General features: G+C 46.9%; 1 protein-coding gene across 1 annotated transcript; it reads right to left on the bottom strand.

Annotated features, from left to right (window-relative positions):
- Nucleotides 1–3034: 3034 nt before the first annotated feature.
- On the bottom strand, nt 3035–3976 carry B3GALT5 (beta-1,3-galactosyltransferase 5). Its single transcript, XM_060149458.1, has one exon. It carries the CDS (start codon nt 3968–3970, stop codon nt 3035–3037), a length of 936 nt encoding a protein of 311 aa, XP_060005441.1. The 5' UTR covers nt 3971–3976.
- Nucleotides 3977–20471: the final 16495 nt, after the last annotated feature.

The following is a 20471-nucleotide window of genomic DNA, read 5'->3' as shown; positions in this document are numbered from 1 at the left end:
CAGAGGGGAGATGGAGCGTGAGAGTGAGAGTGAGGCCTAGGCAGGGGTCTTGATCTTGCTGAGGTAAGAAGAGCTGGGAATCAAGCCCAAAAGTGGAGAGGCTGGCTCTGTGAGAGCCCAGCAGAGAGGAGGATTCGGGGTTCAGATCCTGGAGGGTGGGTGTGCGTGATGCGGAGAGACTGATGACGGGCCAGATGTGCAACCTGAGCAGCCAAGGCAGTGGGCACCTGCATCCCTCTGCACACTGACCGCATCCCTGGGGCCCGCTGACCGCCTAGGGGCCGCAGCGCTGAGTGTACCCAGCACGCATCGTGCCCCCAAGAGCTTGGGTTCACATTCTATTTTTGCTGCTTTTCAGCTATATAAGCTTGAACTAGCTGTTCATGCTCTGTCTCTGCCTCGGTTTCCTCATCTGTAAAGCAAGGAAATGGGTAGTCACCTCCCCACTGGAGTGGTTGTGCGCATCTAAGGAATAAGCTTGAACTAGCTGTTCATGCTCTGTCTCTGCCTCGGTTTCCTCATCTGTAAAGCAAGGAAATGGGTAGTCACCTCCCCACTGGAGTGGTTGTGTGCATCTAAGGAATAAGCTTGAACTAGCTGTTCATGCTCTGTCTCTGCCTCAGTTTCCTCATCTGTAAAGCAAGGAAGTGGGTAGTCACCTCCCCACTGGAGTGGTTGTGCGCATCTAAGGAGGTAATACTTTTAAAGCCCTTATCTCAGTGCCTAGCAAAGAGCCTTTGCCATCAGCATCATTCGTCCCTGGATGCCTGTGAGTGAAGCCACTGCATCGCCAGCCGGGCTCCTCTCTGATCCCATTATGAAACTCGCTTTGGGTGTTACTGGAAAAGCATCGCTTCGCCTCCTAATTCACAGTTTCTTACTCTCACCCAGGCAAGACGACATCATGGAATACAGCTCTGGCTGGAACCCGCATTCCACAACAAACAAGCTGTGAAGTCTCGGGCAAAGTCTTGGGCAAGCCTCTGGGTCTCTTCGAGCTTTATTTTCATCCTACGTAAAGGCAGGACCGAATGAGCTCTGTGGTCCCTTCAAGGTCTACAGTCACGAACCATTTTTTTTCCCTCGAGAAGAAAAAGTCTTGACTACATAAAGAAATAGAGTCGGCGAGGGGTGCAGGGGGCCGAATGTGTTTTGCAGAAAGTCCTTTAAGAACACAGAGCGGCTCTCGGTGGAGCTGAGCCTGTGCTCATGGACTCCTACGGCTGAGGGCTTCCGGGTGGATGCTGAGAAGACCAGATCCTGAGTCAGCCACACTCACCCACCCAGCCCGGTGGCCACCTAGACACGCGCACCAGACAAGGGCTGGTTCTGTGATTCTAAGCACAGACAAACTCCTTCACCCTCAAAGCCCACCGTTGAGAGGCAGCCCATCCTACAGGACCGAGGGACCCACCCTGGCAAAATCTGGGCTTCAGAAAAACAAGTTCAGTCCCTGATTTCCCACCTGAGGAGGTGGCTTCTCTGAACGTGACCCAGCACGTTCAGAGCAGCCAGGATAAGAAAACACATCTGCAAGAAGCAGTCCCATCCAGATACGAGAAACACTGTGCAAAATAAGATGCCAGTTTGCAATCTAACACGGCCATGACCATTTTGCAGCGAACATCTCTTTCTGAGTTCAGGTAAGAGGTTCACCCAGCTTTTGTAAGTTTCACAGCCACGTGAGGTCTCGGCTTTGCAGGCTGCTAACATCCAGTTCCGTAAAGTAGAAAGTAAGAACCGTTCATCTCGATGATCGCGAGCAAAATAGCTTTGCGTGTCATGTGACAGTGACTGAACGGGCAAAGACCCTGGCCAAAAAAAAAAAGTGCTTCATTGCCACCCAACCCTGCAGAACAGGCTCTTCCAAACCACCAGAAGAATATTGAAGGTTTAACTCCACGCCACAAAACTCAGCTGTTCCTTGGCCATCTGAGAAGTTCAAAGAAGCTGAGCTAGGATCTGATTTAGGAAACGGACCCAGGAAGACGCTCCCTTGACCAGGACTCAGTTCAGTGCTCAGAGTCCCAGGGGGTTCTTAAGAGTGTCTTGAGTTAAATCCACCCAAATTCCCAGAAAAGCTCCCAGCATCCTTCACAGACGAAGCCTTGCATCCAGCTGCCTTCCGGTTTGCACTTGGAGACCTGACGTGCAGACCAAGGGCACGTGGAGCTGACAGGCGGGGTTGCCGCAGATGGCTGGGAAGAAATGCCATGCTCTCGGGGTCGCGCGCTCAGCAGAGTGGCCAGCGAGTCTCTACAGTGGGCCAAGCTTCACAGCGATTTCTGAGCCAAACCTTGAAAGGCTGATTGCTGTCTCGAGCTGGGTGTCTCTGGGGGGCTGAGCTGCAGCCACTGTGGAGGTGTCTTCTGGCATGTGCTTTGCAGTGAGTTGAGGGCCAAGCTGCTAACACGGTCTCAGGCCAGCCAGACCCACTGCAGTGAACAAAGGGAGCTGGGGGCGCATTGGTTCACCCCAGTCTCTGCACTAAAAGGCACAGGAATGGGATTTGAGGAGGAGGGGACTCGAGCAAGGGACCGACAGATGCCAGCAGCAAGGCTTCCCTCGGAGCCTCCCACACCACCGTCCTCTCCCAAGAGGCAGCACGCAGGGGTGTACTGAGAGGTGGGCTCTCATCCCTGCTCCAGTGTCTGCTGGCTGTAATCCTTGGGACAGGCCCGCATGCTTCTCTAAGCTGCTGTTTCCTTGTGTGTGAGATGGGGTGCTAACACCCACCACTCCGTATAGATGCTGACCCCGGACATGAGAAAATGCAGGCATACATCACTTAGTGCAACAGGGTAGGTACTCAAGAGAGAGTATTTGTGATGGCTCGGGGCACCACATGGGGATTCGTCCGCGGTGGCGTTCAGGTTTAGATCGGGAAGCCTTCAGGATATCACCCTCACCCTTCGGCCTCTTCCTTCCTTACTCCCTCCCTACCCCAGGAGTCTCAGCCGTGCCATCCAAGATCTTTCAAACACCATCACCGCGGGCTGTCTGCTGTGTGTCCAGATGTGCCGCTGGGCTCCCTTCAGATATCTGGACACTCTTCCTCCAGGGAATTTTCCAGAGCCTGCCAATACAGCAGGATATTGTGAGGCTTGATGTGATGGCAGGCCACGATCTTCTTGTAACGGCATATGGTGAAGGGTAACCCATTGGGGAAGAAAGTCTGCTTGGAGTGAAGCTCCTCCAGTGTGATTTGCAGTTTTTCCAGGCAGAGCCCCACAAAGACATCTTCCAGTTTAATGAATGGGACACTTTCAGCTACGTTGTACACCTGGCCTGCCACATCGCTGGAGAAAACATAGCCAACACCGGAGCAAAAGGGCGGGTACTTGTCCCACGGATATTCGAATTTACTAACAAACCACTTATTATACCTTTTCCTGATTGGGTATTCGTTTAGTTTTAAGTAGCCGGTGAAAAACTGAGTTGTTCTGTTTTTCTTCAGGAGCAGTTCAGTCAGATAATAGATGTTGACAAACATGTCAGAGTCTGTTTTCATCACGAAAGATGCCTGCGGACAAAAGCGGTAGATCCACTCCATACCCATCATGGTCTTTAGAGTCAGATTGGAATAAACATCCACGAAGTCCTTCTGGATAATATCGTGATATTGCTGGCTCTCCTGGGACATGGCCCTCGACATGCCTTTACTGGGGGTGGTTCCCAGGAGGAAGAATGTTTTTATTCGTTTTCCCCTCACGATCTTTTCTCTCCCCCACGTGTTCCGGATGACCGAGCGGGCAAACATCTGCTCGTGGGATGAAGTAACCAGCAGGACAAGGAAGGGGGGGTCCTGCCTGCAGTCTATATCTGGGAGCTGAAGGAAGCTCCCACCTTCGTTCTTGAAAACCAATGGTTCGCCTTTAAAAGGACTCAGACCATCCAGGCTAAAATACAGACAAAGGGCTCCCAGGACCACCAGGGAAATATAAATCCATCTCATCTTCACATAAGCCATCTGAAAGGAACAAAGTCACATGGTTAGACCTCAAAAGCAGGAGTGCCTGTTTAGCTTTACCCTGGGAGGCTGAGATGGGGGACAAGACCCACGTTTCATGGCTCAGGTTTTAGAAACTCTGGAATCTTGTTGCAGACAGAAGTGGAGAACCATGGTTCCACACAGAGGCAGAGACGGCTGCCAGCATCTCTCACCCCCTAGTGGAAGATCAGGCTCAGGCAGCCCTTCACCGAAGGGAGCCTCACATTCCTTACCCAAAAGGATATGGAAACACAGGGCTCACTAGGTCCGTCCTTCCGGTTCTGCCCTTCTCTGACTCCATAACGACATCTGGCTAGAGAACCTGCAAGGCTAGACCTACATGTACAGGCCACCTGGCATTCTTCTCTGATTGATTTAAGTACCACTTCATCACTCCCAGAAAGAAGCAAGACCAGTCTTCAGATGTGCACAACTACCTCGGAATTCCGTCTCTGCTAGCAGTGGCCGTTTTTTGTTTTGTTCTGTTCTGTTTTTAGCTTACTGTTTAAATCTCCTGGTTCTCTTATCTTTTGCTCACCTCTCTTTTATTCTCCACAAATTCAGGATTATCCATGTCAGTGTTATAACATTAAGAAAGCAAATAACTCACTCTTTTCCTGGGTAAGATGAACCTCTGGGTTCAAAGCTAAGCCAAAGGGTAGATTCCAAGAGCTGTCAGCATATGACATTCAGCACGATCAGGTTCTAGGCTTGGTCTGTTTGCCAAAACAATGACTCTTCCTTGGGACGCCCTATAAGGGCAAACCAAAAAGAATAGTGTCATTAAAAGCACTCATGCCTCACCGGCAGCTTTTGCTGTACTGAAGCATTTGCTGTAGTGCCGATGCACCACCCACCTGCAAGACATTAATCCCCAGCCTCACTTTTCTCATCTGTAAAATGGGTCCAGTCAAGACAAATCCCAACACACGGTTCCCCTGTTGACAATAATAACAGCAAGCAAATATCCAGGAATCTTTTTAGCCTAATGGGTTAGGACAGCAGCCAGAAATTTTTAAGGAGACACGACGGACATGTAAGCCAGTGACAGTCACGTAACAGAGTCCATGGAGGATGCTTAAAGAACCTAACACAGGGAGGAAACCAACCCATCAATTCTCAACTCAGTGTCCACGTTTTTAGAATGTTATGCTGGATAAGAGGACATAGGGGTGGGCTTCCCTGGTGGCGCAGTGGTTAAGAGTCTGCCTGCCGATGCAGGGGACACGGGTTCGTGCCCCGGTCTAGGAAGATCCCACATGCCGTGGAGCGGCTGGGCCTGTGAGCCATGGCCGCTGAGCCTGCGCGTCCGGAGCCTGTGCTCCGCAACGGGAGAGGCCACAACAGCGAGAGGCCCGCGTACCGCAAAAAAAAAAAAAAAAGAGGACATAGGGGTTAGCAAGAAACCCACAAAGTGAAATGTAGAAAGGGTTGGTTGTTTTGATAGCCAAAGAGGACTTGAAATTTCATTAAGTAAAAATCTGTTGCAAGTACATTCTTCATAAAAGAAATGGAACAATGATGGAGCTTTCCAGAACTAGCCCACTCTCTGGAGGCTAACTCGGTCCAGCTGCTGTTCTTCTGGGTCCCCCATGGAGCTCCTGACCAGCTGCAGCCCTCACTGACTTCACAGAAATCACCACAGGACACAAAAGGACTTTGAGAACGTGGCTGAGCCTGCAGGAGGCTGAGAAGTCTACAACCCTTTCTTTGTGAGGTTATTTACTTGCAGGGCTAGGATGTGTAGTCGATTTGCGGCGGGGGGAAGGTGTAAGGGAAACGAAATTGCATTTTCTCCCGCAGTATACTCTAGAAAGAAACATGAAAACCAATGCAGGGGAAAAGACGCTATTTCTCGATTTTGCTTCCTTTCGCAGATAAGTTTGCTCTTCCTCTGTGGTTGCCCCAACAGCAAACCTTGGTTTTCATTCCACCTCCTGTGCCCTTTCCCGGGACCCTTCGCCTGAATCTCAGTCCCCAGGAAGGGACGCTCAGCTCACTCACAGCACTGGCGTTCAGACGGCAGAGCGAGCACCACGCTCCATGGCCCAACTGGCCAGCACTCCCTGGGGTCGTTCGTCTTCACGTGCAATTGGAAGAAACTTCCTGCCTACAGCGCAGTGACCAAGAAACACACTCTGGGGACCTCCCTGGTGGTGCAGTGGTTAAGAATCCGCCTGCCAATGCAGGGCACACGGGTTCGAGCCCTGGTCTGGGAAGATCCCACATGCCGCAGAGCAACTAAGCCGGTGCACCACAACTACTGAGCCTGCACTCTAGAGCCCGTGCTCCACAACAAGAGAAGCCACCGCAATAAGAAGCCTGCCCACCGCAACAAAGAGTAGCCCCCACTTGCCACAACTAGAGAAAGCCCACACGCAGTAACGAGGACCTAACGCAGCCAAAAATAAATAAATAAAATAAGTAAATTTATTTTAAAAAAAAAAAAAAGGAAACACACTCTCCAGAAGTTATACCTCACACTCCCATTTACATCTGCATCTCTGATCGAGCATATGGTGTGTCACCAGGACAAGGAATCCAACCTTCCATCGAAGGACCAGAGGCTACAGGGCCTGGAGACAAAGGCATTGGAAGTCCACACCCCAAGGCCTGGAAGGCCAAAGGGACAGTCTGGAAAGTTAAGTTCAAGTGGGCTGGTGGGGAAGACCTCCTGGATCTGAAGGGAAAGACCTGGAATGAACAGCAATGGTCCACTCTGAGGCCAGAGAGAGTGTCCGGGGCCAAGGCACACAGCCAAGAGGCCCATGGCCTCAAGGGAGAGAGAACTGGTGAGGTGCCCAGCCCATTGGATGGGCCAGGTGAAGGATGTGGTACTCGAGCTTGTTCTTGAAGGGCAGGTGCGATGTGACAGGTGGCAGCAGAGGTGGGAATTCCAGAGCCAGGGACTCACAGAGGGTGGTGGGCAGTTCAGAGGGCTGGGATCCACCTTCAGGACATCTGCTCCAGAGCTATCCTCACACATCTGAGAAGACTGCTGCCAACCCACGGGCCACCGGAGAGCAGAATGGCATCGCAGGGTATGCACAATGAATGGATGACATGCAGCCTGAGAAACCCAGAGGCTCTCAAACTCAGTAGGTGGAAGAATCTCCCAGGAGGCTGCTTAAAAATGCAATTTCAAAGGTTCCATCCCTTAAAAAGAATGAAATAATGCCATTTGCAGCAACATGGATGGACCTAGAGATGATCATACTAAGTGAAATAAGTCAGAAAGAGAGAGGCAAATACCATATGATATCACTTATATGTGGACTGTAAAATATGACACAGATGAACTTATCTACAAAACAGAAACAGACTCACAGACGTAGAGAACAGACTTGTGGTTGCCAAAGGGAAGGGGGTATAGAGGAAGGATGGATTGGGAGTTTGGGATTAGTAGATGCAAACTGTTATAATATAAAGACTGGAAAAAACAACTAGGTCCTACTGTAGAGCACAGGGAACTAGATTCAATATCCTGTGATACACCATAATGGAAAAGAATATGAAAAAGAACGTATATATGTGTAAACTGAATCACGTTGCTGTACAGTAGAAATTAACACAACACTGTAAATCAACTATATTTCAATACAATAAATTATTTTACAAAAGGGTGTCATCCCACACAGACTCAGATAAGGCAGGTCTGGAGCCCAGGAATCTGTGTTTTCATATGTCCCAGGTGACTACTCTAGGCTGGTTCCTTTGAAAACACCAGTGGGCAGCACTCGGGTAAAGCAGTCTGGAATAAGCTTCCCTACAACTGCCCCAGACCTATGCTGGGCCGCAGCTCTCAGCTCCCACCTGGTGCCCAGCCCCTGCCCACTGGAGGAGACATGGGCGTCAGCCTCCAAGGCAGTGGGAACAACGCAGCTCTTGCAGTGCAATGGCCGTGCGTCAACTTGCCTAGGCCATGAGGTGCCTAGACATTTGGTCAAACACTATGCTGGGTGTGTCTGTGAGGGTGTTTTTTGGATGAGATGAAAATTTGAATAAAGAGGCTGAATAAAGCAGATTGCCCTCCCTAGTGCGGGTGGGCTGCACCCAATCAGTTGAAGGCCTGAAGAGAAGAAAAGGGCTGACCTTCCCCTAAGTGAGGGGAACTCCTCCTGCCTGACTGCTTGGACTGGTACTTCACGGCTTTCCCTGCTTTCAGACTCCAGCTAAACATCAGTTCTTCCTGAGGCTCGAGCTGTTAGACTAGAACCACACTCTTGGCCCTCCTGGGTGTCCAGCAGGGTGACTGCAGATCTTGGAGCTTCTCATCCTCCATAACCATGTGACCCAGCTCCTTAAAATAAACCTCAACTTATCAAGCATCTCCTGTTGGTTCTGTTATGTGGTGAGTGCACCCCACCCCACCCCTGCGTCTTGGGAACAGCCTGTCAGTGATGCTTCCAGGGCAGCATTTATGGTGGAGGGGGCAAAGAGATTCTTCTGGAAGCATAAGGGAGAGGAGTAAAAGAGGAGGAAGACATCAGGAGTACACACCCCATCACAGGTTTCTCACAGGACAATGAGTAAATGGAGGGGAGTGAGGCACAGAACAATCATGTCCTGCAATTCTGTTTGCACCCAGATGACTCCCCCAGGCTGTCTGGTAGCCTGGGCAACTAGATATCTTATACAAAAGCTGAGGGTGTCTATCTAATCTTTTAACCAAGTTCAGCAATTTCCTTTACTATACACATAAGCTGATGTGCAGTTAACTATGTAAGAAAACTGGCATTACAATAGAAAAATAGGTTAATGGAGCAGAAGAGAGAGCCCAGAAAGAAACCCATACATATGATAAATGCAACACAATTTCGTGGGGAAAGAGTGATCTTTCAATCAAGAGTCCTGGGTCCAGGCTTCCCTGGTGGCGCAGTGCGGGGGATATGGGTTTGTGCCCCGGTCCAAGAAGATCCCACATGCCATGGAGTGGCTGGGCCCGTGAGCCATGGCTGCTATGCCTGCGCGTCCAGAGCCTGTGCTCCACAACGGGAGAGAAAAAGAGTCCTGGGTCTAAATGCTGGAGAGGGTGAGGAGAAAAGGGAATCTTCACGCCCTGTTGGCAGGAATGTAAATGGATACAGCCACTATGGAGAACAGTATGGATGTTCCTTAAAAAACTAAAAATAGAACTACCATACGACCCAGCAATCCCACTACTGGGCATACACCATGAGGAAACCATCAAAAAGAGACATGTACCACAATGTTCATTGCATCACTATTTACAATATCCGGGACATGGAAGCAACCTGAGTGTCCATCGACAGACGAATGGATAAAGAAGATGTGGCACATGAATACAATGGAATATTACTCAGCCATAAAAAGAAATGAAATTGAGTTATTTGTAGTGAGGTGGATGGACCTAGAGTCTGTCATACAGAGAGAAGTAAGTCAGAAAGAGAAAAACAAATACCGTATGCTAACACGTATACATGGAATCCAAAAAAAGAAAAAGAAAAAATGGTTCTCATGAACCTAGGGGCAGGACAGGAATAAAGAGGCAGACGTAGAGGACGGACTTGAGGACATGGGGAGGGGGAAGGGTAAGCTGGAACGATGTGAGAGAGTGGCATGGACATATATACACTACCAAACGTAAAACAGATAGCTAGTGGGAAGCAGCTGCATTGCACGGGAAGATCAGCTCGGTGTTTTGTGACCACCTAGATGGGTGGGATAGGGAAGGTGGGAGGGAGATGCAAGAGGGAGGGGATATGGGGACATATGTATACATATAGCTGATTCACTTTGTTATACGGCAGAAACTAACACAACACTGTAAAGCAATTACACTCCAATAAAGATGTTAAAAAAAAAAAAAGAGTCCTGGGTCTATTTGATATCCACATGGGTAAGAAGTACCTGACCCCTACCTTACACCATACACAAGTCAAATCCAGGTGGATTGCAATATCTAAAGGTGAAAGGTACAACAATAAAGCTTCTGGAAGAAAAGTTTTCTGATCTTGGACTGGGTGATTTTTTTTTAAAACAGGATACAAAACACACCATAAAAGAAAAGGATGATAAATGGAACTTCAAAGCTTCTATAGTGAAGGAGTTTTTGAGGGTACAAATGGAAGTGTCTGTTGATTTTAATTGGGAAGTAAAATTTGTAAATGAGAAATACGTGATGCCACCAGAACCCGATAATGACTAAAAGATGTTAGACTTGTGTGTCCTTAATGAGGGTGTCAAATGAGTGTCCTTGGAGGAGGATATCATTAATGTAATGTCATACTGTGTCCTAGAGAAAGGTGGATGCAGTGAAGGTCTTGTCTGAAAAGATCAGGATGGCAAAGCTGCTGGGGTGCCCCATGGGAAACATGGAAAACATGTCCCTTGGGAAGTGGAGCAACTCAGCTGAGAGGCTGTTGAAATTGACACTGAACAGACACATCCACCATATCCATAAGAGCAAAATGCTAGCCAGTTGTGGACTGAATAATATCAATAATTTTAATAATATTGGGTATTGGATATTGGGCCCTAATTGATGGAAGCACAGCATTAAGATTGTAGGAATTCCCCATATGGGAAAAGAATCTGAATACATATAAGTTATACATATATGTGTATATACATATATACATATAAGTATATACATATAAGTTATACATATACGTATGTATATGCATATACATATAAGTTATACATATACGTGTATAACATATAAGTTATACATATACATGTATAACTGAATCACTTTGCTGTACACCAGAAATCACAACATTGTAAATCAACTACACTCCAATATAAAATTTTTGAATTTTAATTTTAAAAATAAATAAAAATTTAAAAATAAAAAGTTAAGAGCGCTCTCCTTAGTGCTTTATTTCACTTTTGTATTATGAATGCAAAAATACTGGTAAGAAAACCGTTACGAGTTTTTTAAATGCAACTGTATCTATACAAAAATTGTGTTTTAACACGGAATGTATTTTGGTTAACTTGAAAGAAATACTGGTTTGTTTCATGAAAAAAAAAAAAAAAGATTGTAGGAATCCACCATGAGGCGCCCTCTATTTTTTCCAGATTCCAGAACAAGGAAAATTGAGCTGTCAAATGGAGAAACAGTGGGGATAATCACACTTTATTCGTTAGATTTCACATAGTTAATAAGGCCCCGTATTAACGTACATGGAGCCATGTTAACTATTTTAACTGGGTGTTTGTGGGATTCCATTTTACTGAGCCAGTTTGTAAGTGTCAAAAAAAGTCCTTTTATTTTAATTCATTATTTATTGTGTCAGACCATCTATGTCCAATTTGGAATATTTCAAAGCAATGGGTGCTGTGATGACGGGTAATTTAGGCAAGACAACAGAGTATACCCATTTCTCCTCCATTTGATATTTAGTTACTTTTTTAAGATTATGGGGGTACAATGTTTCAATTCAGTGGGATCCTCAGATATAACTATAATTTGAGGCCCAGTACTGACTAAGTCCATGAAGTTTTGTTAATTAGTGCATTTTAGCAAATGTTAAAGTTAATTTGAGAAACTCTGTGGTACAAGCACAAAAGCCAATAGGCGCCTTTTCTATTTTTTGTCACAATTTTTTTTAGTATGCAAATTTTGGGTTTTTAACTGGATCAAATTATGGAACTTGGTTTTAATTTAGTTACATAATTATATATTCTTTAGTATCTATGTATATGAAATCTTTGTCTTAATTTAGTTATATAATCATATATAATCATTTTCATGAACTATATTAATAATTAGTTAATAGTAAAAATAATAAAATGCTTATATCAATATTTATTAGTATTAAATATTTTAATCAAATATTTGTTTTAGCAGTTACACAACGTGTTATATATTTATATTAAAATATTCTATGTATCCATAATTTATTTAATGTCCTCTCCAGTTTCTCCCTCTGTATCTAGGAGTGTGTTTTGAAATCATTAGGTAATCTAGGTCTCTAGTAATGTTGGTTAGACCTGCCATGTGCTCAGGAAAAAAAAATTCAGTTTCCCTTTTTTTTTCTCTTGGTCTTGTAGCCTCCTAAAGCTGTACTGGGGTGGGAGTTGTTTGTTTTTTGCTTGAGACTTTAGCCACCCAAAGTCACATCATCAGTTTCTCTTTCAGGTCAATAAGAGGAAGGGGGCTTCCCTGGTGGCGCAGTGGTTGAGAGTCCGCCTGCTGATGCAGGGGACCCGGGTTCGTGCCCCGGTGCGGGAAGATCCCATACGCTGCGGAGCGGCTGGGCCCCTGGGCCATGGCCGCTGGGCCTGCGCATCCGGAGTCTGTGCTCCGCGACGGGAGAGGCCACGGCGGTGAGGGGCCCGCATACCGCAAAAAAAAAAAAAATAATAAGAGGAAGGAAGGGAAACCCCAGTGTCTGCAGGGACCTCTCCTGGAGAAAACCCTTTCCTCTTTTATTTTTTCCTTAAGCAAAATTTTTGAGAATGGTTGGTCGGCTGGTATCTCTAAGCAGCTTAATTTTTCTTTTTTTTTTCTTTTGTATCTCCTGTCCATCGCCAACTGTTGTTTGTTTGCTTTTATCCTTTTGGATGTTTTCCTGATAAGCCCTTGATGGCCTCTGCTGTGCACAGGGCCTCCCTTGGCCAGGTGTCCCAACCAAGCTCAGAGCGGCTGTGGTCTACACTCAGGAGAGACGCGGGCAGCATCCTGATTTTGTGATTATTCGGTTTCAGGAAGAGACTGAGCAGGTCAGTAGGCAGCCACACCTAAAAGTGCCTGAGGACGTGGAGTGGGACATTTGTGATCGAAGCTGAGCTAAGCAACCTCCCCAGGGGCTTTAGGGGAGTGGGATCAAGTGCTCCTTGCTTGGTTGTTTTTTAACATCTTTATTAGAGTATAATTGCTTTACAATGGTGCGTTAGTTTCTGCTTTATAACAAAGTGAATCAGTTATACATATACATATGTTCCCATATCTCTTCCCTCTTGCGTCTCCCTCCACCTCATTACAAATAGCTCAATTTCGTTTCTTTGTATGGTTGAGTAATACTCCATTGTATATATGTGCCACATCTTCTTTATCCATTCATCCGATGATGGACACTTAGGTTGTTTCCATCTCCGGGCTATTGTAAATAGAGCTGCAATGAACATTGTGGTACATGACTCTTTTTGAATTATGGTTTTCTCAGGGTACATGCCCAGTAGTGGGATTGCTGGGTCATATGGTAGTTCTATTTGTAGTTTTTTAAGGAACCTCCATACTGTTCTCCATAGTAGCTGTACCAATTCACATTCCCAACAGCAGTGCAAGAGTGTTCCCTTTTCTCCACACCCTCTCCAGCATTTATTGTTTCTAGATTTTTTGATGATGGCCATTCGGACTGGTGTGAGATAATATCTCATTGTAGTTTTGATTTGCATTTCTCTAATGATTAGTGATGTTGAGCATTCTTTCATGTGTTTGTTGGCAGTCTGTATATCTTCTTTGGAGAAATGTCTATTTAGGTCTTCTGCCCATTTTTGGATTGGGTTGTTTGTTTTTTTGTTATTGAGCTGCATGAGCTGCTTGTAAATTTTGGAGATTAATCCTTTGTCAGTTGCTTCATTTGCAAATATTTTCTCCCACTCTGGGGGTTGTCTTTTATTATTTTTGACTAAGCATTGAGCCACAGGTATCTAAGGATGGGATGGGGACAGCAGGTGAGTAAGCGACCACAAACAGACCTGCCTTTGAAACATGACACTTTTAGGTCCCTTGTTTTTCATGAGGATGGTGACCTGCCCTGTGATGGCCAGAACACCCCTACAGATGATGGGAACTAAGGCCAGGACCCTTCGAGACAGGACAGGGTGAACACTTTAGGATTGGCTAGTTGGAATAATTTTGGTGGGCCTTGGGCTACAGGGGTGCCCTTAGCTGCCTGGTGCCTGGCCCTGGGATGACTGAAGCACAGGAATATTCTCCTGGGGCCCCAGGGCCACGGAGAGGAAGTGGGGCTCCAGATGGGTTCATTTACATGTTAAAGACAAGCTCCTGGCTGGGCACTTTGTGATCTCTAGGAACTGACAGCTCTTCTCCCCAGCCAGAAAGGTTTTTTTTAAATGTCAAAACATCATAATATACAGAAAATTAAAAATAGGATTAATACAACCCCAGGAAATAAAGTCTGGGATTTGCTTTTTCTATAAACTCTAAAGCACTGACGGTTGCTTTAACACACCAGTTGGCCAGATACGAAAGGCAGGCTCCTTAATCAAGTATGAGGTTGCTATGATGATGCTTCAGTATTTCATTAATTGCCAAATCAGTACCCACTCCGTTTTCCATTTTAAATCAGCTTAAGATGCTGCAGAGCAGATTAAAAAAAAAAAAAGTCCTCTTTTGTTAACTTCAGGCAGCCTGCTGGGATGGAAAGATCCGGGAATTTGGAAACAAAAGATCTTGTTCACATCTGGCTGGATCACAACAGTTTGCAATTTGACCCAGGGTATTTAAATACTCCACACCTGTGTCTATGTCTCCAACTGGGGAGAATCATGCCTGCCTGGTGATAATTACTCCTGTCATGACTTTTTGGGGGCTCAGGGCAGGTCGCTCCAAAATATGCCTCAGTGGCGTATGGGTTATCTTGAATTACGGTTACTTAAGAAACAGCCAATGCACGAGGGACACTCTGACCCTCCTTTCCGTCTCTCTGAAATCAAAAAAATAAATCTCCCATGTGAAAGATGCACCCCCTGCATCTAGAGGTAGAAGAACACCTTTATCTCCAGAGATGGGGAATCCAGGGCTGAGAAACCTATATAAACAGATCTTGTCACTTCTTTATTACCCCAGCCCAAACTCCGTTTATATTCTTCCCTAACAGAGCACCCCAAACCTAAGTTTCTTTATCTTGTCAATTCCCCACAAATTTATAGGCTCAAAGGTTTAAAAGCTGCCTGCTTTTTAGCCACTTCTCAAGTCCCATTTCTATGAGATCTCCTTCCGTACACAAAAGGTAAAATTTGTTTCTTTTTCTCCTGTTCATCTGTCTTGTGTCAGTTTTATTATGAGTCCAGCCACAAGAACTCAAGAGGGGTAGAGGGGGAATTTTCACCCTCCTGACAACTTCGAACCAAAGTGTGCCCTTTGGCAGGTTGGGGGGCACCCCATAGTGTCACCTCAGTTCGCCCCTTCAAGTCCACCTTGCCAGAGGGATTCTGTCACACACAAGCAGAGGGCGCCCTGCCCCCGGGATGACCCCAGCCTGGAGAAGCGTGGGAAGAGTGGTCCAGATTTGCCCTGAGAGCCTCCCTCCTGGCTGGCTGCTTGCAACACAGGCCACATCCACAGAGAGTTCAAGGGCACCGGAGAGAAAACGCAGCCGGGTGGGTTCAGAGGACAGTGGGCTCTTGCACAGCCAGCGAGAGGAACAGAACTGGGTCTCCTACAGTTCTCTGTGTAAGTAAGTTCTTCCCGAAGCCAGCAGAAGCCACAAACCCTCCACAAACATTTTTATATCATGGAAACTTTCACCACAGTTCATAAAATAAATGATACAGGATTACAAAGGAAATCAACGATGTTGAAATAAATGTATCAAAATACTTTTAAAAGTGTACCAAAGTAATATTCTACGCTGCTGAACAAAACCCAAGCCTTTTAAACTTAGTCACTGAAAGAAAACACAGCATGAATCCAAACTACAGATTATCTTATAGAAATGGAGACATGAGAAGACACACAGCTTCGAACCCTGGAGCAATGAATGTGTTTCTACCCCGTTTGTGAGGGAAAGAAGTTCCGCAGCTTGGAGGGGATTTGGACTCCCCTTGGAGTCCCGCAGCTGTCTGTAGGGTGGAATCTCCTCATACACACAACACTATCAGTTGGCAAAAACTAGAACTCCCTGCTCTGTATAAATGCTGGTGAGGGTAACCTGCACTGCTGTTGTGGGTCAGAGCAACAGTATGCTGGATTTCAGGCATCAGGTGGACGCTCTCTTTGGGCTATCACGTTAACAACATCAAAATACATCAATTTCTTTAAAAATAGTTTTATAAGAAAAAAACTCTTCTATGCTGGAATGCCCTTTATTATTGTATCTGATAATGATCTGTAGCTGCATGTCTAATAACTATCTTCATTTTGAAGGCAGCATGAGCTCCGCCCGTATTTGGAAGGGTCCACAGCTACTACTCTACTGTGCAAACGCCGATGAGCTCTTTCGGAGGCAAAGTCGCGGGCTCCGCTGCTGAGCGGGTCGGTGCCTGTTAGGGGCTGACCCGTGGCCCCCACCCCGCAAAACGCCTCTGTTGGAGCCCTAATCCCCAGAGCCTCAGAACGTGACCTGATTTGGACAGTCTTCACCAAGTTACAATGAGGTCTATTAGAGCGGGCCCTCGTCTACTTATGACTGGGGTCCTTATTAAAGGGGGAAATTTGCACACAGATAAGCACACAGGAAGAATGCCATGCGAAGATGAAGACAGAGATTAGGGTGATGCTTGTAGAAGCCAAGGAACGTCAAGGATTGCCAGCCAACCAGCAGAAGCTGGGGGCAAGGCCTGGGACAGACTCTCCCTCACAGCCCTCAGAAGGAACCAATTCTGCCCATACCTTGACCTCCAACTTCCAGCCTCCAGAGCTGTGAGAAGATAAGTACCTGTTGTCTCTCTGCGGTCACACCACCCCATCTCCTCTGGTCCTAAGCCCTGGGTTTGAGGTTCTTTGTTACCACCACCCTAGGAAACTAATACCATGCCATATTCATGATGGAAAGAAGTGCTAAATTTCAGTGAAAGGTTCATGAAAACAAGAATGTAATTTTTGTTCCATCCAAGGTGTCAGATCCACTTTATTAGTCCTATTCTGGTGCTCAGGGTCTTCCGTCACCACTGGTGGACAGAGGCTCTCACACCTGAGCTGAGGGATGGTCACACTTCAAAACTAATGATGGCAGTGATTCCAGGAGGCGAAAGACGGCACCGTGGGTATCTGAGGCGCTGGGTGAGGTCATCTCCACATTTCTGGTCCCTCTAAGAAGGTTACGGTAGTTGTTTTTATCTGACCTTCCCTCGAGGGCCTGAGAGTCAGGGCTGGGGTGAAGTGGAGTGGAAACTTCGCACATTTTTACCACTTTTCTCAGTAAAACATATTTTTCCATTTTATGAAAAAGAATGGTGACGGTGGCTGACCATTTTTAAAATTTTTTCTGCTTAACCAAAGAAACCATCAACTCTACTTTAGCCCCTCTCCCATTTAAAAAATGTTTGAGACCATCTGTTCTGGCTCCCTGCGGCAGCTCAGGGGAGGCTGCCCCTCCCCCGGAGGCACCCTTGGGCTGTGGCCGCGCACACCAGCTGCCTTTGACGCTGTGGGTCATCGCCGAGCCAGTGGCTGGACTCTGCACACAGAGGTGTATAGAGCGCGCCGGGGGCCTCCTCTTTGGCGAGAAGGGAATTTGAACGTCCCAACCCCACCACGAATGGTTCCTTTCTGTGCCTTTCACATCACCTCATGAGCTCAACCAAGAACCGTGAACAAAAATTCCATTTACCATTCAGCTCTCACGCTGCCGGCGGCTGTAGGAAATTATATTGGTGAAGCGTCCCCACCGACGTGGCCTCGGGGGCATCCTGTGCCCATCCTTTGAGGCTGACCGGCTGGGACAGGAATGCTTCCCATTGGAAGAGCTTTCAGTGTAGCCCCTTGCTGTTGGGAGGGAGCGAGCCCTGCGCCCTCATCCCAGACACTTTCACTGCCTCAGAAAACCTCTTCCGAGCACCTCCTCTGTACCCGGCAGGGGTCCGGGGGCTCCGGGTTCCAGGATGAAGAAGGCAAACTTTTGAGGGGCTCACAGCCCACAGGATGAGCAGAGCAGTTAAGTACGACACGACACAGCAAGGAGGTCTGCGGACCTGACAGACTCTCTCCCTGACCAAATTCGTCAGGCTCTTCTGAATCCACTTCTCAACGAGGCCTCAACCTTGGACTCCCACGTAATCTCTGTGTCACCCAATTTCAGCAAGAATCCTGCTAAGTGGGTTTAGCCAGAATCTCCCATCCTCAATATCTGGTCAAATTCCTTATCCCCCCAGGCTTGGGGCCCACCGTCAGCAAGAACCCTGTCAAGTTCAGTTTAGCCAGAATCCCCCCGACCCCTGATGCTTCCTCTCAGTAATTTCCTACCCACGGATCCCACACCCTGCTCCTTGGCTATAAATCCCCACTTGTCCGGGCCGTACTCCGAGCTGAGCCCAGCTCTGTACTGAGGTCTCATTTCCCCTATCGCGATAGTTCTGCAATTAAATGTGTTCTTCCTGCTTTATCTGCTGTCCAGCTCTGGCTTTGCTTTGACAGCACAGAGGAGAGAACAGAAGTCCTACCTGAGGGCGTTCAGGATTGCTGCTCTGGGGAGGCCCATGGGTCCCAGAAACAGGGCAACATGCAAAGGGAAAGCTTGGAAGTGAGGCTGGGGGCCAGCACGGCCTTGAGAAGCACGTGAGGAGTTTGGCTTTTCTGAGGACATCAGGGGGTCGGCTTCTCTAGGCTTTACGGAGTGCTGAGTCTGGGGTCCCCATCCACTTACTTTGAACGTGACAGCTCCAACCACATCAAGTGACTGAGAAAACAGAGCCCAGAGATTCATACCAACGATCCCTGGTCTCAGAATCAATAAATGTTTAGCTTTAGGAAGGCATTTTAGGGGTTGGCATTTTAGGCAGGTCAGGCTGCCATACCAAAACACCATAGTCAAAGGAGGCTTAAACCACGGACATTTATTTTCTCACAGTTCTGGTGGCTGGAAGTCTGAGATCAGGCTGCCAGCAGGGCTGGGTTCCAGTGAGAGCTCTCTTCCTGGCTTGCGATGGCCGATGTCTCCATGTGTCCTCACGTGGCACAGTGAGGAAAGAGGGAGGGATGAGAGAGAGAGAGGAGAGAGAGAGGCAAAGAGAATGCACTAAAACTAAACCTAGTTGCCTTCCAAAGGCCCCAGCTCCAAACACTATCACACACATGTGAACTTGGCAGGGACACAACTCAGTCCATACCAGGGACCATCTCGCAGCGTTTACTATCTGAAAGGTACTGCTGGTCCCAGGGGGTCTCCTTAGATTTCCCTCAATTATATGAACTATTATCCAGAGGAAAGCATCGCTCTTTTCCAGGCTATCAGTTGTGCTTTCCACTGGGAAACTCCATTTCTGGACCTTCTGTCTCTTTTTCTGTCCCAACTGTGGAAAAGATCACCCCACCGGGCCTTGTGACTGGAATTCTGACAGTGAGACGGAGATGTGTGTTTGCAGGGGTCCATACTCCATTCAGGCTCTGTCCCCTCACTCTGCAACCTACCCACTGCTGAAGACTTCTTTATTTCAAAAATAATAACAATAATAATAATGCCTTTACTTGCGGCTCCCAATCCTTAAGAAACCAAGGGCCCAACTCAAGGTATTTTGAACCTATTTCTTTTAAGCTTCTGAAGCATTCTTTTCTGAACAGCCCAAATAACAATGAACAATTTTAATATTATTGAACAGTTTTATCCACAGTGTTAAAAAGAACCAAAAAATGGTGTCCATAGATTTAAGAAAGGCAATCTACAATGGGTTTTTAAAGACGATAAGCTTCTGATGAAGCTTCTAAGCTTCAATAAGCTAAGAATAAGGACCCTTCTTCTGACCAAAAATGAAACAAAACAAATTAATAACATACCAAAAAAGGATACAGCAGAACATATCCTTGCTTATTCTTCTGTGCAATAACCAGGTTAGAAAAATCTGAAATTTTTGGAAAAACTCTTTGACTGCCTGAGTCTGAAATAAAGTATTCTTTAGCCCCATATAAAACACTCTGAAAACAAATACAAGAGATTTTTCTCAGAGAACATCTTCTCCCCAATTATTCTGGACTCCTGCGGCCTGACTGGGAGAGTCACAGAATCCAGAATGCTGGAAGAGGGTCTCAATCAGAAATTCGAGAGTGATAGGGATTCAGCGTGCAAACCACAGGCACGGGGGGGGGGAGAAGGAAGAAAAATCACTGAAACAAGGGGGTGTGATCATTCTGGAAACACAGCCTGCCCAGATTTCGACTTACATGAAGCACCCTCAACAGGAGGCCATGTGGCAACAGTAGGCAGGATTCAGGTTGGACTGCGCTGAACTCTTCATGGCTTGCAATTTCAATTCTTGACAAATAAGTTCAGTGGATCTTTAAGATGACCATCCACCCACCCACCGAGCTCCTTATAAAACAGCTCACATCCTGCATTCTCTGTTACAGTGGACCTCTCCCTGCCTCTCCTCTCAGGCCACGCTTGCTCCCTTTCAGATCCTTCCCTCCTGTGCAAATGACCTTCCTTGTGTGAGTTTCCAAAGCCTCTGCCACACCCCCGCCCACCCCACTCTGCTCTACCTTACCCTTCAGGGCCCATTTCCCAGCAGCGGTGTTCTCTCCTTTACTTCCGCCACCCACTGCATGGTATTTTATCAGTTTCATGAATGGGATTTTATCATTTCTTTGTGCAGACTTTGGACTACTGCCCAC

Source organism: Lagenorhynchus albirostris, chromosome 5, assembly GCF_949774975.1.
Source record: "Lagenorhynchus albirostris chromosome 5, mLagAlb1.1, whole genome shotgun sequence".
Lineage (NCBI taxonomy): Eukaryota > Metazoa > Chordata > Mammalia > Artiodactyla > Delphinidae > Lagenorhynchus > Lagenorhynchus albirostris.
Note: the sequence above shows the minus strand (reverse complement) of the source record. Positions and strands in the feature narration are given on the sequence as shown.